Source organism: Pangasianodon hypophthalmus, chromosome 5 (assembly GCF_027358585.1).
Source record: "Pangasianodon hypophthalmus isolate fPanHyp1 chromosome 5, fPanHyp1.pri, whole genome shotgun sequence".
Classification (NCBI taxonomy): domain Eukaryota; kingdom Metazoa; phylum Chordata; class Actinopteri; order Siluriformes; family Pangasiidae; genus Pangasianodon; species Pangasianodon hypophthalmus.
In genome coordinates this window covers 17,856,342-17,870,030 of record NC_069714.1, presented here as the reverse complement: position 1 = coordinate 17,870,030, position 13,689 = coordinate 17,856,342, and the positions used below count along the sequence as shown (strand labels likewise).

At 40.4% G+C, this 13,689-nt stretch overlaps 1 protein-coding gene across 1 annotated transcript in view; it reads left to right on the top strand.

Annotated features, from left to right (window-relative positions):
• chn1 (chimerin 1) overlaps positions 1-13,689 on the top strand; it is a 36,954-nt gene that overhangs the window by 20,790 nt on the left and 2,475 nt on the right. Inside the window, exons 7-10 of the mRNA XM_026912706.3 lie at positions 6,528-6,605; positions 8,602-8,686; positions 12,437-12,610; positions 13,082-13,159. Of these exons, the coding sequence (XP_026768507.3) occupies positions 6,528-6,605; positions 8,602-8,686; positions 12,437-12,610; positions 13,082-13,159 (415 nt within the window). The remainder of the gene's footprint in view (positions 1-6,527; positions 6,606-8,601; positions 8,687-12,436; positions 12,611-13,081; positions 13,160-13,689) is intronic.

Below are 13,689 nucleotides of genomic sequence, written 5' to 3'. Positions count from 1 at the left end.
TTAAGCTTTCCAGCATAAACACTAAATGAATATCAGCTATTTAAAGTATTTTTCCACCACAGAGACTAGTGAACACTGTATATATTATAGTAATTAGAATAATTATGCCTATAATCAACAATAATAATCGTGGAGCATCTAATATATGGTCATTATCCCTGAATTCAATCTGAGAGGCAGCATCTTAAGGGTAAAGCACATCTGTCTCATAAGTTTCCTTAGTTTAGCCACATTTGAAGGAAGCAATCATGTTATTCCTCAACTAAGGCAATCGGTGATTTGCACAAGATTGGTGCTATTCAGGGTGGGAGATGTAACAAAAATATCACATCAAGATTCTTCAAGGCATTTCTGTGATACGTGATATACAAATCTGTTGCTGTGATACAAGATAATGTATACGTTTGCTCACAAACAGACGGGAACACAGTAGTGTTGCATTTGAAACAACTGCTATGAATAATAATACATCTGTTTAGTGTTAATAAACACATTTATAACTATATTTTTATATATATTTCAAAAATAACCGTTTTAACCATTATAAACCATTATAAATAATAAATAAAAAATATTTAACACTGAAAACTTACAATCTTATTTACAATTTTTGCTTCCATTCATTTTGTAATTATTATTATTATTTAAATGTTTTAAAAAAAGATATCAGGATATCCATTATATCTCTGAAAAGAGTATTGTAAAATGATAATTTATTGTGACATCAGTATTATATCATATCGTCCAGCCTTAGGTGCTATATAAATAAAAGTAAGAATACTGTGTTAATACTGCACAAATAAGGAAGAAACTGTGACAGGCAGCAATGGAATACCACAGCATTTGTTTACTTAATCACAGACTAGAGTTCTCATATGATTCTCAGTACTGAGAAAAGATTGGGGGAAAAAATCTAGTCTACTCAAAAACTCACTTGTAATGGAAACCGAAGGGCTGATGTAGAATTACATAAAACATGTATTTAAAACATGTGACTATATTACACAAATTCAGCACTCTAACAAGATTTTAGGATCAGATACACACGAGGGAAAGTCTTGAGAAAGCTGTTTTATGGAGATTTGTCACACTGGAGCAAAACAGTGCAAACAGAGAATAATGCAGTTTCTGTAATGTTACCTTTTATACAAATGAACGATTTTATACATGAATGCTGTTTAAAATATATTAATAGATCAAAATCTATAAAGGTCTAAATCCTGGTGGTGAGCACAGAAAAAGCTGGAAAATATATCATGCTCGAAGGATGAAATATTCATGTATACAGAGCTGAGCCATTCTTTACCTTAACCTGTGGCAATAGCACGTGCACACACACACACACACACAAGCACTCACACAGACACAGACTCTAATGGATTTCTAGTGTATTCAATGATATGAAGTAATTATTTGTGGGTATTAGCTCATGTATCATGTACAGAGTATGTGACCTTGGTGTGTGTGTTTGTGTGTGTATACGCATGCGCTCAATATGTGATAGTCACACCTCATTTATCATTGTCCCAGCCCCAGACAGAGTCTGATAATCTATTTATCTGCCCAAAACAACATGGTTATTTTTTTCCCTTACCTTCTTGCCGAGTAAGTAAAAATGGAAAAAAGATAAAACAGGTAGATGTTTTGCTATAAAATACATTTCCCATGTAATGCACTTTTTAGAGCCAATGTTTAAAAAGAGATTGATGAAGAAGACATCACTATATAATAGTGATATGGATAATTATGCTTTTTTTTAAATTACTTTCACAGGTATCTTATATTTTGGGCATAAACGTTTTAGGGTGATGATACAGTATATAAGGCTACACAATACTGGCTGAAATAATGATCATGATTATTTGAAATTTGCTTGATATTGAAATCGTATAGTAACAATTTTATAGCTAATTTAGAAACAAAATAGTTTTTCCTTTTACACTGTATATCTGCTCCTCAGTTGCATTGACTGGATCAGATGATAAATGTAAGCAGAATTAAACTTTATGAATGAATAAGAGAGTTAATAAAATCTGATCTGGTGTTATTCATCAGATATCAAATGATATAATTCAATATAAATGTCTGTTCATTAAAAGTTTATTTCATTTAAATGCATTCTCTAGTTTACTTCATTTAAATGCGTCATCCTATGGCAAGTATAGCTTCAGTCTTCCTGCAGTTCTCTTTGCTTCTTTTTAAGTGTCTTACGTAATCACAGGCCTTCAGGCTTTGTTCGGTATATAGAGTGCTGCTATAGTAACAGTTTCTCCAATACACTGTGTTCCTCTGCACTGTTCTCAGCTTGTCTTCTCAGTATTCAGCTGTGAATTTGAGGAGGAGGGTAATGATGAAGATATGCGTGTGGGTCCAGCCTGTACCTCAGCTGTGCAGTCTAAGTGCTAATAAAAGTAAAGAGATGTACAGAGCAAGTGTATGGAGCTTTCAGAGAGCACTGAGAACCAGAGTCCTAGTTCTTTCCTTTTCAGTAATGACAAATCATGTGCTACGACTACAAATCAGGAATGCAGGTTATATAACGTTACATAACTTGTAACCCAAGATATTTGGCCCAATCGGTATTGTTTCATGAAAGGATGGTAAACGTCTGTGTGTTGATGGAATCGTAGTCGACCATAATCATCTTTATTTATCAAGAAACCTGAACAAAATAACATCCTTACTTCCGATGTCTTCTCTGTGTGTCTGAGAGAAGGCACTGAGAGCTTTGTGTTTCTGTAAGTATGAAATCATGAGCGGAGGAGAGGAAGTCAGGCCACTCTGATGGTACTTTACAGATCAGCAGCGCATCTTACATAACAGCACTCTTGCCTACTCTTGCCTACTTGCCTGCTCCCCCTCCCTTCATTCTTGTTATCTCTCCATGTTTCTCTTTTGATCAGATTAAATACATTTTGCCATTTTAAGTTGTTCAGATTTTTGAAGCAAAACAAAACAGAACTTCATATAGCTGATGTTGCTTTTATCTGAGTAAATTTCACCCCTCATCATGGTGGTCATTATGGCACCCTTCTAGTGCAGCTAATAGGCATCCAGGTTAAGTGCCTCTAAAAGCATCAGACTCCTGTTAAACCATCAGGTGTTTAAAGTCAACAGACTAATGAGTAATTACACGGCCAGATGGACTTGTGCTTTCCCTCGCTTTTAGTAAAGGCTGAAAATGGTGTGGAGTTAACAGCACTTTGCCTCCATCCATTTTACGAGTGCAGTTTGGGTCCGGGTGCTGTTTGAGAAACGGCCAGATCAATCAGTGTCAATTAGTGGAGTGGCTATAAGCGGCCCCATCCTGAGAGCCAGACGCCAGCACTGCACTGAGCAGCAGGCAGCGCTATTAAACTCCAAAGAGCCTGAACACGCAGCGGGCCGCACTATTACACTAACACAGCAGCAGCATGAGGGGAGGTGAATATGAAACGTGCAGGGCTGCTGTGCCGAGCCACATGGTGCAGGTTTCTGTCGCTGGGTGAGCGTGTCCCTGGGTGTACAGCAGCAGAGCCTCCATTGGAGTCCTGCATTCGCAGCCTTTCATCTCGGCTCCAGCAGTTACAGCCAGTCGGCCTGTGTTCGGCTCATTGATCTGGAAAGCAGCAGGCAGGACGTTGTCTCTTATCCCAGCCACAATTTGGGCTCTGAACTGTAAGAGGCTAGCTTTAGTGAACTCCTCTGGTATTGATTAAAGGGAACCACACTGAGGGAGTGTGTGAGCATGTGTGTATAGGCAGAGCACGCATGCACTCACGCTGCCTCCGACTTCAGACCAAGGAAGTGGTCAGGTTGGAGAAAATCCATAATCATACAAGGATAAGAGAAAATGGCACAATGAAAGAAAGATGGGAAATGACAGAGAAGGTGGAGCTTGTGCTTGTGCACCAGAATCTAGGTGAGGTGTTGATCTTCACTCACTGTGTTCAAAGTCTCAGCAAGAAATCAGTCCTTCATAAAGAGATATCCACAGTCATGTCAAGATATTGCCAGTGCTCTGTTTTGTTTACTAGCTTTACTCTTTTAAGCAAAAGTTGGGTTAAAATGTAGAGAACTTCAGTAAAAGTCGGATGGTAAGAAAGTTTGCCAGAAGGTTCACAGGGTGTCTGGTTGATACTAGAGGTGTGTTTCAGGACTGGGTCCCGCATAACGCAACAAAAAATCAGACGAGTGGAAGGTTTTTTTACTTTCATTCAGTCAGATATGAGGCTTGTGGGACAAACATAGACCAAAAAACCTGCTGCGTTGCATTTACGACATTTATTCTTTCATTCTTAGTAAATGCCTGATCAGGGTCACCATGGTTTAAATTAGGGTACTTGTTGGTTACATTTTGGGAAATAGAACCAAATAAATTTGTTGGAAAATATCATTAGCAGGTGCCGACAAAGGTGGCGGTTGTTGTTCGTTCGGCTGCTCCCATTAGGGGTCGCCACAATGGCTCATTAGTACGCATATTTGATTTGGCAAAGTTTTATGCCGGAAGCCCTTCCTGTTGCAGCCCTCCCCAATTTTATCCGGGCTTGGGACCGGCACTGGGAGCGCACAGTCTTGTGCAACCACAGTGGCTAGGGTTGGTTCCCTGGCTGGGTATTGAACCCGGATTGTGAGGGTGGGAGCACCAAGGCCTAACCACTAGTCCTCCAGGAACCATAAGTGCCAACAAAAGTAATGGATTAAAAAAAAAATGATGTAGCTGAGGTTGAGGAACTGTTAGAGGCAGACCTCACAGATCATACTGACAGTGCTGACATTTCTGCCTCTGGCTTTTTTCACTGTTCCTGGGGGTATAGTGGTAGGGTTTATTTAAATTTAAAAAAAGAAGAAGAAGAGGAAGAAGAAAAAGAAAAGAAAACCTTCCACTTTAGGCCATTCCCACTTCAGGGTTAAATTTGAATACACATTTAACCCTTTTGGGGCATTAGAAGATGAATATGGCAGTGCATAATGAGCTGAAGATCCTTGTACACAATACAAGGATCTTTACAACAATAATTTGACCAGTTTTCAGATAAAAATGTATTTAAGTATCTGATGCACATGCACAAAATTACTTTAATTTTAATTAACGTATCTTTTATCACAGCAGTAATGATTACATTTTGGTTACATTGCTTACTACAATGATACGCTTTAATTCAAGGTAATTACTGTAATTATGTATTTCTTATAGTTTGTTACTGATTTTCAAACCGAAGTTTTCCGGGAATCGTCATTGGCAGCGAGTCTAATGTGCAGTGTCTGTGAATGGTCTGTGCTGGAGAGCAAAGCGCCGCCTCTCATTAACTGAACACTTTAATTGGGTTTAGTGTTGGAAGCCAGGAAGCTGTGTGACAGGTGCTGCATTGTGCTGAAGCAGATTTAATTACACTGCAATAAGCACATCAGACTGGAGCATCTCTGTAAGATCTGTGAGGATTCTCAGACTGCTTCAATTCAGAAGGAAATTTGTTAAGATTGTCCTCTGATTATGTGCAGTCAGCATTGTGTGTTGAAAATGTTGTCACTTTATATCGATGAAAATTTCCCATGTTGCAGTAAATGTTACTTTTTTTTAATTGGGCCACTTGAGTTTTTGTTTCTTTTCTTTAAAAAAAAAAAAAGCTAATGGTTTGCTGAGTGTTAATGTGCTTGGAAATGACCATGTGCTGCTATTAGCAAAGTGTTAGCGCTTAGCTCAGAGGTGATGGATGACTCACTCACGGGTCGTTACGGGCCCACGCTTGTTCTCCAGTTCCTCCACGCTTCTGTGCCTGCTACTGTCGCTCTCTCCTCCCACACACTCGCTTACGCACAGCTCTGGTGAACGGGGGAGTGGGAGGGGGAAAGAGTGATCACGATGATAAAACCCTGGCCTGCTCTACTCTGATTGGTGGATTTAAGCTGTGTAATCAGTGCCACTGTCGCTGAATCCCTCCCCCACTTCTCTCCTCCACTCCCACCTCCCCTCGCTCTCTCTGAGGCAGTGTTCCAGAGAGGATATCTGCTGCTCGCAGAGAGGAGAGGATTAACTCAACCACTCATCTCATCTGCATATAGATGCTCAGACAGACAGACTGAGGGACTACACACACACACACTATCACACTTAACTGCTTTTCTATTCCATTCCCCCTGTTCAGGACTTGATGCTCTTGTTTTAAGGACACTTTTCCCACTATTGGAGTTGAGCTCTTAGGGAAGTGGCTTGTTTTGTTTATGTTTGGCTCTCAGAACTCTCAGTACAGCAATGCAGGACTTTCTCAGCATGACTAGAAACCTGTGAGTGTCAGGGGCTTTTATTTTCATCTCTCTGTGTTAGAGAGGCAGTCGTTCTCACCGTGTTAAAACCGTTTAGCGTACGTGTGAGCATGCCGTCGCGGGAGTCCTACACTCTCAGTAAGGCTGAGAAGTCCCTAGTGCACAAGACCAAGCAGGAAGGGAAGGAGCAGGAGCTGCTCGCAGCAGCGCTGGCCATGAGGATGCGTCCTCAGAAACCTCCAGCTACCCTCTGGCAGCCTCTCAAACTGTTTGCTTATTCACAGCTCAGCTCGCTGGTGCGCCGGGCCACGCTGAAGGACAACGACCGCGTACCCAAGTATGAGAAAGTCCACAACTTTAAGGTAAGACCTTTTTGGTTTCTCTGCTATATTGACCTACTTCTACTTCATGTGTGCATGTGTCGAAGATGTTAATTCCTTTATTTGTTATTCTTTTATGTTTATTGCTTTGTTTTTTTTGTTTTGTTTTGGTCCAAAACATGACTAGTATTGATTTATTTACATCTTAAATGAGATAATTGTAAAATCTGAGTTATCTAAATGCTACCTTTATAGTAACATGTACACAAAAAGCATGAACCACTTCTGCAAATGTTTTTGAAAGGTGTGTGTGTTTGTGCTTTGCATTTTGGTCTGTCACATTCAGTTTAGTACAGTAGAACAGAAAGGGAATAAAGAAGATCAGGATGTTCAGACAGTTAAGATGTTCACTGAGTGCTTTTCAACAAGAAATGTCTTGTTTGTTTATATATTTGCGTGTACGTGTGTGTGTGTGTGTGTGTGTGTGTGTGTGTATGTGGGAGACCCCATTGCTTCAGGGTGACAGATGGAAAGATTAGGGATTGATAGGCATCATGAGCAGAGCGGTGTATTCCCATTTGGCTTCTGTCAGCAGAAGTGGCCTCTCTCCCTGTCCACATTGTTTCTTTCCCATTTCCTATATATCCTATTTATTTCCTTTATATTCTTTTTTTCTTTTCTTCCTGTTCCCCTCCATCTTCCTGTGTTCCTTTGAAGCTTTCTTTCTTTCTTTTTTTCTTGGTTTCTGCTTTTTCTTTTTTGTTTCTTTCTCTTTTTTGTGTATACTTTCTCTGTAGTCTCACTGTCCCTCGCTCTCTCTGTATCTCTCTGTCCCTCTGTTTCCCTCTCTGTCTCTAGTTCTCTCCTGCTCTCCTTCTCTCTCTCTTACCTTATTTATTTATCTTTCTTTCTCTCCCTCCATCTCTGTCCCTCTCTCCATCTCACTCTCTCTCCCTCACCTTCTCTCTTTCTCTCTCTCTCTCCCTCCCTCCCTCTGTTGCCTTCACTCTCTCTCCATCCGTCTCCCTCTCGCCATCTCGCTCCCTCCCTCTCTCTTTCCATCCCTCTCTCCATGTCTCTCTCCCTCTCTCACTCTCCCTGTCTGTCTCTTATTTATTCCACTTTATTTTTTCCGATCTAACAGTGTGTGCTGTGTGTAATGTGACTCTAGAGGCCATGATATCACACAGACTCTGAAATTGCTGATTCTTTTTTTCTCTGTGTGTCTGGTCCTTATCTCCTCAGTCTCAGAGCATCATTCGCACACTCACTCTGCTCTACTGCTCCTTTGGCTAGAACAGCAAAAGCTCGACAAGCAAATTTGGTTATAATTACACAGACCAATATTTCATTGCTAAACGAATGAAACACAAATATTTTAATAGCAATGATCTTTATTAATAATGTATATTCATGTCAAGTAGGTCTTTTGTAGTAACTACAAAAAATATTTGCTTCATGATTCACACTAACTATTTACGTTCATTTTACCTCTGCTGGTGTGTGTATAAAAGAAGGACCCTGCTCAGCATTCATTGAGGCCAGGCTTCGATTCCAGCGGCCAGTCCCCCGCTCATGCTCCCTAGAGAGCGAGCATGAGGCCTCCTGATTGGATGAGCTGTTACCTGGTGCAGAGGGGAACGAGAGCTGCGATAGCTCTGCTTTCTGCCTCAGAGAGCCGTTCTTCCATGGTCCAACAACCCACTCGCTCATGGCCCCTCTTTCTCTTATTCTGTCTGCTTCCCTTTGTTCTTTCCTCTTTCTTGTGTATACATCGTCTGTCCCTCTGTGTACTGATCTGCTGATTAATTGTCTGAGTAGATTGAAAAGGCCATTGGATTTGACATAGCTGTAGCAGCCCTCGTACCCAGATCACAGATAATCCTCCAATTCTGCTGTTGTAGACGTGTGTACCGTCCTAAAGAGCAAGGGAGCTTTGTGTGTGTGTGTGTGTGTGTGTGTGTGTGTGTGCGTGTGCGTGTGCGTGCACTGTTCATGGTGTTTTAACATCCCTGCTTTGTCTCTCTCTGCCCTGTAGGTACACACATTCAGAGGGCCGCACTGGTGCGAGTATTGTGCCAACTTTATGTGGGGGCTCATTGCTCAGGGGGTCAAATGCGCAGGTGAACACACACACACTCTCACACACACACACACACACACACACACACACACACACACACGCACACGCCAGTTCTAAAGCCATTTAAAAACAAGTTTAAACTGGTTTTCATCTTTTTTATATTGACAGTTTCATAGTGCACATTTACAGTTTGAGTGCAGTTAGATGATGACTGCCTGCACTTTTTAAAAAACTGCACAGTTTTAAAAGGATTAAATAACACTATCACATCACTTCTTGGTGTTAACACTGGTTAAAAAGCACACTTGTACTAATTGTACTGAATAGCAGAAATATTGTATTGTGCAGAAATTGCAGTTAAAAGCACAATAATCAGTGTGCTTATGTTATCGTGTGGGTTTCATTAAAGAAGATGCATTGTATTGTAGATTAATCTTTTTTTTTTTTGCCTAAAATGGCAGTTTAAAAGTATTTAATACAATTCAGCCAATGAGTTAGGAATTTTATATACCTGTACATCACAGTTGATGTGTGATATTAATTAATGCTTTAATGTAGAATATATAACTCTCTCATCTCACTCTCATCTCCATCTGCTAAGAAACATAATTGAAGATTTCCCTGTGTGTCAGGGATGAGAGTAATATACTGAATAATATCTTATACTGACTTTACTCAAGGCTGTCAAGTCGTTCAAGCTAGTGTTCAAGCTAGTGAGTGTTTTTTTTTCTTTCATATGTTTTTTTCCAAAATTGAGTAGTTGACTAAAGTTTTGTCTGATATGAGGTCTGTTATTAAAAAAAATTTATCTATCGTTTTACTATCTAATTATTACTGTGTAACATGCTACACATTATTTTCTTCTTTGAGCTGCAATTAATTGTTATAACTCTCTCTCTTTTTTAATCTATATTCAGTAATAGATTGTAGTTTTCCATTTTCCTGTTTACAGGAATGATTCTGTATTTCAGGTGCTGGTCAGTTAGTGGAAATAGACTGAAGTGTGTTATTTTTAATGTTTTATTTATAGAACAAAGTGAGCTACATACATGTTTTCAGAGTCTGCAGTTATGAATAATACATGAATCAGTTTTGAAAGCAGAGTTCAAAGCCATTATTTTTAGATCCCATTCTTGATTTTTTTTTTTCCTCTTCTCTCTCTCCCTCTCTCTCCCCACTTCCTCCCTTCCTCCCTTCCTCCCTCCCTCTCTATCTCACTCACACTCTCTGTCTCACTCTCTTTCTGTCTACATCGTTCCTGTTCTCTTTTTATAAGTGATGTTGCTAGGAACTAGGACAGCAAAGTCGCATTTGATGTTGAAATTTGCATTCCCCGATGTCCCCCCTTTCTGTGTGTGTGTGTGTGTGTGTGTATGTGTGTTTGGTCAGGTGCCAGCATGCCAACCCCTGTGTCTGTGCATGTTGTGCCACATTGCTTCATCAGGGTACAGCCTCCCTCCTTCTGAAACCCATTCCATCATGGCAGAGCTCAAAACAAAGCTGGCATGTCTTCATAAAGAAGCGCGGGGCTGAGAGCTCGGGGACACACATTGAAATTCAGTCCCCATAACCCGATATGGGGAACTCTGTGATAAGCTCCCAGTCCTCTTTGCAAGAAGGGAAATTCCAAGTGTATTGACTGTCCTAGAGTAATAAGTAGAGCAGGGATTTTGCCAAAATATTACTGATCCAGCAGAGGACACCTGCCATCATAAGCCCGGTAGACGAGTGTTAAAGCTAATATTACAGACAAAGAATTGGCTTCAGAAATTCTTGTGGTGTATTGAGAGAGTATCTGTGTGTGCACACAGTGTCCTGGAGCTTGGAGCTCAGGTTTCATTCACTGATAAACAAACACACATACTCTAATTCATTTTGTAAGTGTGTGTCTGTGTATGCAGGTTAAGAGCCTATCTGTGTCGTCGCTCCCCACCTGAGAGCTTGAGGGTCATCTAGCACTAGTATTCTGAACACGGGATCAGCAGACCTTAGAGGATAAAGCGAATCTATTAACCGCTGCCCTCTATTACTGTGCCTGTCTTCCACTCTTAAGAGATCCTTCGCTCTCTTTCATACAGTAATTACATTTCTCCGTCAATGAATTTAAATGAAGGCAGTAATGCTCAAGGGGCCATTTTCAATCTTTAATGTTGAGTCTTTTGAACTGGTATCACTATTGCCATATTCAGTACTTTTATTTTGAATAAAGGTGTACCATAATGCTAAATGTAATTACAGGCAGTAATGGGGAAAATTGTTTTCTCCAGCTTTAGTCAGTTTAAAAAGACGGCATCCAGCAGGAGAATGAATTTAATGATTGTTGCATTCAGTCGGTAAATGAAAGGGGTCGGAGTAATCGTGTTATTGGTGTCTAGTAGATTAATGGGCTGTGGCCATAGCGAGCAGGTTTTCAGCACCTTCTCACTAATGTGGTTTTCAGTTTTCTGTTGTTCAGTCCAGAATGAAAGGAATATGTGATGGCTGCTATTTATCATGCCAGTATCATCATATAAATAATGTTGATTAAAGAAATTGTGTGGGTGTTTGTGTGCAAACCTAAAAGCTAGCCCCTAAAATCTGAGTCAGACAGACAGAGCGCAGAAGAGTGCTTTGAGATTCTGTCCCATTTCGAGCTGGAAATGAGGTCTATTGTAGCCTGCAGCACAGAGAGTATCTGCCTGCTTGATTATTGTGTGTGACGATTGGTGTGTGCTGCACTCTCTCTCCCTCTCTCTCTCTCCCCCATCTCTCTCTCTCTCTCCTTCCTTCCTCTCATCCTTCAGGCCACATTGTTTTCAGCATAGCTCTAATTCCCTAATTCTCCCAGAGAGCTCTGCGCGCACAAAGCAGCAGCGGTTGTACGTCTGCCCCAGCTCCAAACACACCACTGCTCTGGCTTTCACTTCACTCAGCTCTTCTTTATCTTCTTTTTTTTTCTGCCCACATGGTACCTGCTCTAGTGCAGCTGGCCTGTTTCAGGAGTCATGCATTATATATTAATGAAGTCATTTGCCTATATTTGCATAACTCCTGGTACTGTCTGCATTTTGGGGTGTAGTGAAGGGCTTCATGTCTGTAGCACTGGCCTTTTTTCTCACTTATTTTAACAGGATATGTTGACAATTTATGATTTTAAAATGACCCAGTTGATTGATGAATTGAATTGTATGATCTTTAAGATGTGCTGGTAAGGTCTTATATTTTGATCCTTTTTTTATTTCACCATGTTCTTTTGAAACTAATGATCTTTAATCCGGGGTGTTCCTTTGTTGGCTACTCCACACCTATCCACGGCCCATAATCATATTCACGGCCCATAAATGGGTGAAGTAGCTCATGTATTTTTTATCAGATGCCGTTTGTAGGCCTAGCAGGTTCCTCCATGGTGACACTGACAGCATGCCTGGAAACCAATCAGAAAATGATGACATCAGAGATCAGGCTCATTGACAGTTTGGACAGATATTGATTTAGGGGAATGAAACCTCAGCACACTTGGTTGAAAAATTAACTCAATCTGCTCTAGGTAAAGGATATGGGCAATCAATAAAGGTATTAGTCTCAAACTGCCGTGTTCTGCACACAGTGCAGTTCTTTAAACTCAGCATGTGGTGCTGAAAATTTTCATTTGCACATATTAGGCATGTTTGTGTTTTTGCAGGCTTCCTGAAAATGATTATGATCAAGACTGTTCATTTTCAGGAAAATTGTGAAATCATTATGATCAGTTATGTTTATTTCAGTTCTTCCATGGACTACAGGGACACTTTCTTGTTTTTGTTTGTTGCAGATTGTGGCTTGAATGTTCATAAGCAATGCTCCAAGATGGTTCCCAATGACTGTAAGCCAGACCTGAAACATGTGAAGAAAGTGTACAGCTGTGATTTGACCACTCTGGTAAAAGCCCATAATTCCAAACGACCCATGGTGGTGGATATGTGCATACGGGAGATTGAATCACGAGGTGAGCGCTCCGCCTTTATAGTCAGCCACGCTTATTCATAGAGGATCAGTGTTAAACTAGCCCTTCAGGAGAGCTCTAAATAAAACATTATAGAGCTCTAAACAAAACTGTTTAATTCTTATTCATATACCAGTATCATGACATAGTAATATCACTCAGAACATCTATGTTCATGTAACAGAATATGTATCTGTCTGTAATTGTGATAGAGTGGATGCTTTTCATTTTGTATTGCTTTCAAAATTAAATAATGCAATTTATTTCATTCCACTGGCAGTTTAACAGCACGCTGTATTAATGAATGTCATTAAACAGATGGTTAATTGTTTGAATGGTTTTGGTTTACACTTCAAAAGAGCTGCTCCATTAGACACACCATATGTTAAGTAATGCACAATTTTGTCTGATGTGAATCAGATCGCTAATGAATTTCTGAATGAAGGCTTTACTGTAAACTCAACTCTTTTTTAGGTCTGAAGTCAGAAGGTCTCTACAGAGTGTCTGGCTTCAGTGATTTAATTGAAGATGTCAAGTTGTCCTTTGACAGAGGTATGTTTCCCTTTGTGCACATGGAACATATTCAAAACAACGCCCGTTCCATGCGTCCTCGGTTCATTGCACTTAGTTCTGATGAAATACAGTAATTGCATATGAAATCTGCTTCATGCCTGTACACAGCTCCCCATGCATAATCCTACTAAGTGTTAAACACCCACGTGTGTTCTCAGTACAGCTTTTTTAGGTCACTCTTTGTCTAACAGTGGAAACACTGTTTTGGTACCGCCTCGGCTGCCTTGAGCTGCTTTAATGTGAAAGCTGCACATTTGTGTGAGGATTATGCTCCATCTGCACAGAAGCAGTGTGTCCTCAGGAGGCCCCAGTTCTGGCAATAGATACCCACACTCAGGACAAATGGACAATGTCAGAGACTGTTTAGCCTCTGCAGAGAGAGAGAGATAATTGCTGAGTTCACAGGAAAAGGCTTCTGAGGTGAGATTTGAATGGGAGGGAGAAAATACAGTTTTTATGATGCTTTCCAAGTGGAGAAGAGCATAGGGTTATGGTCTAACTGTCCGAGG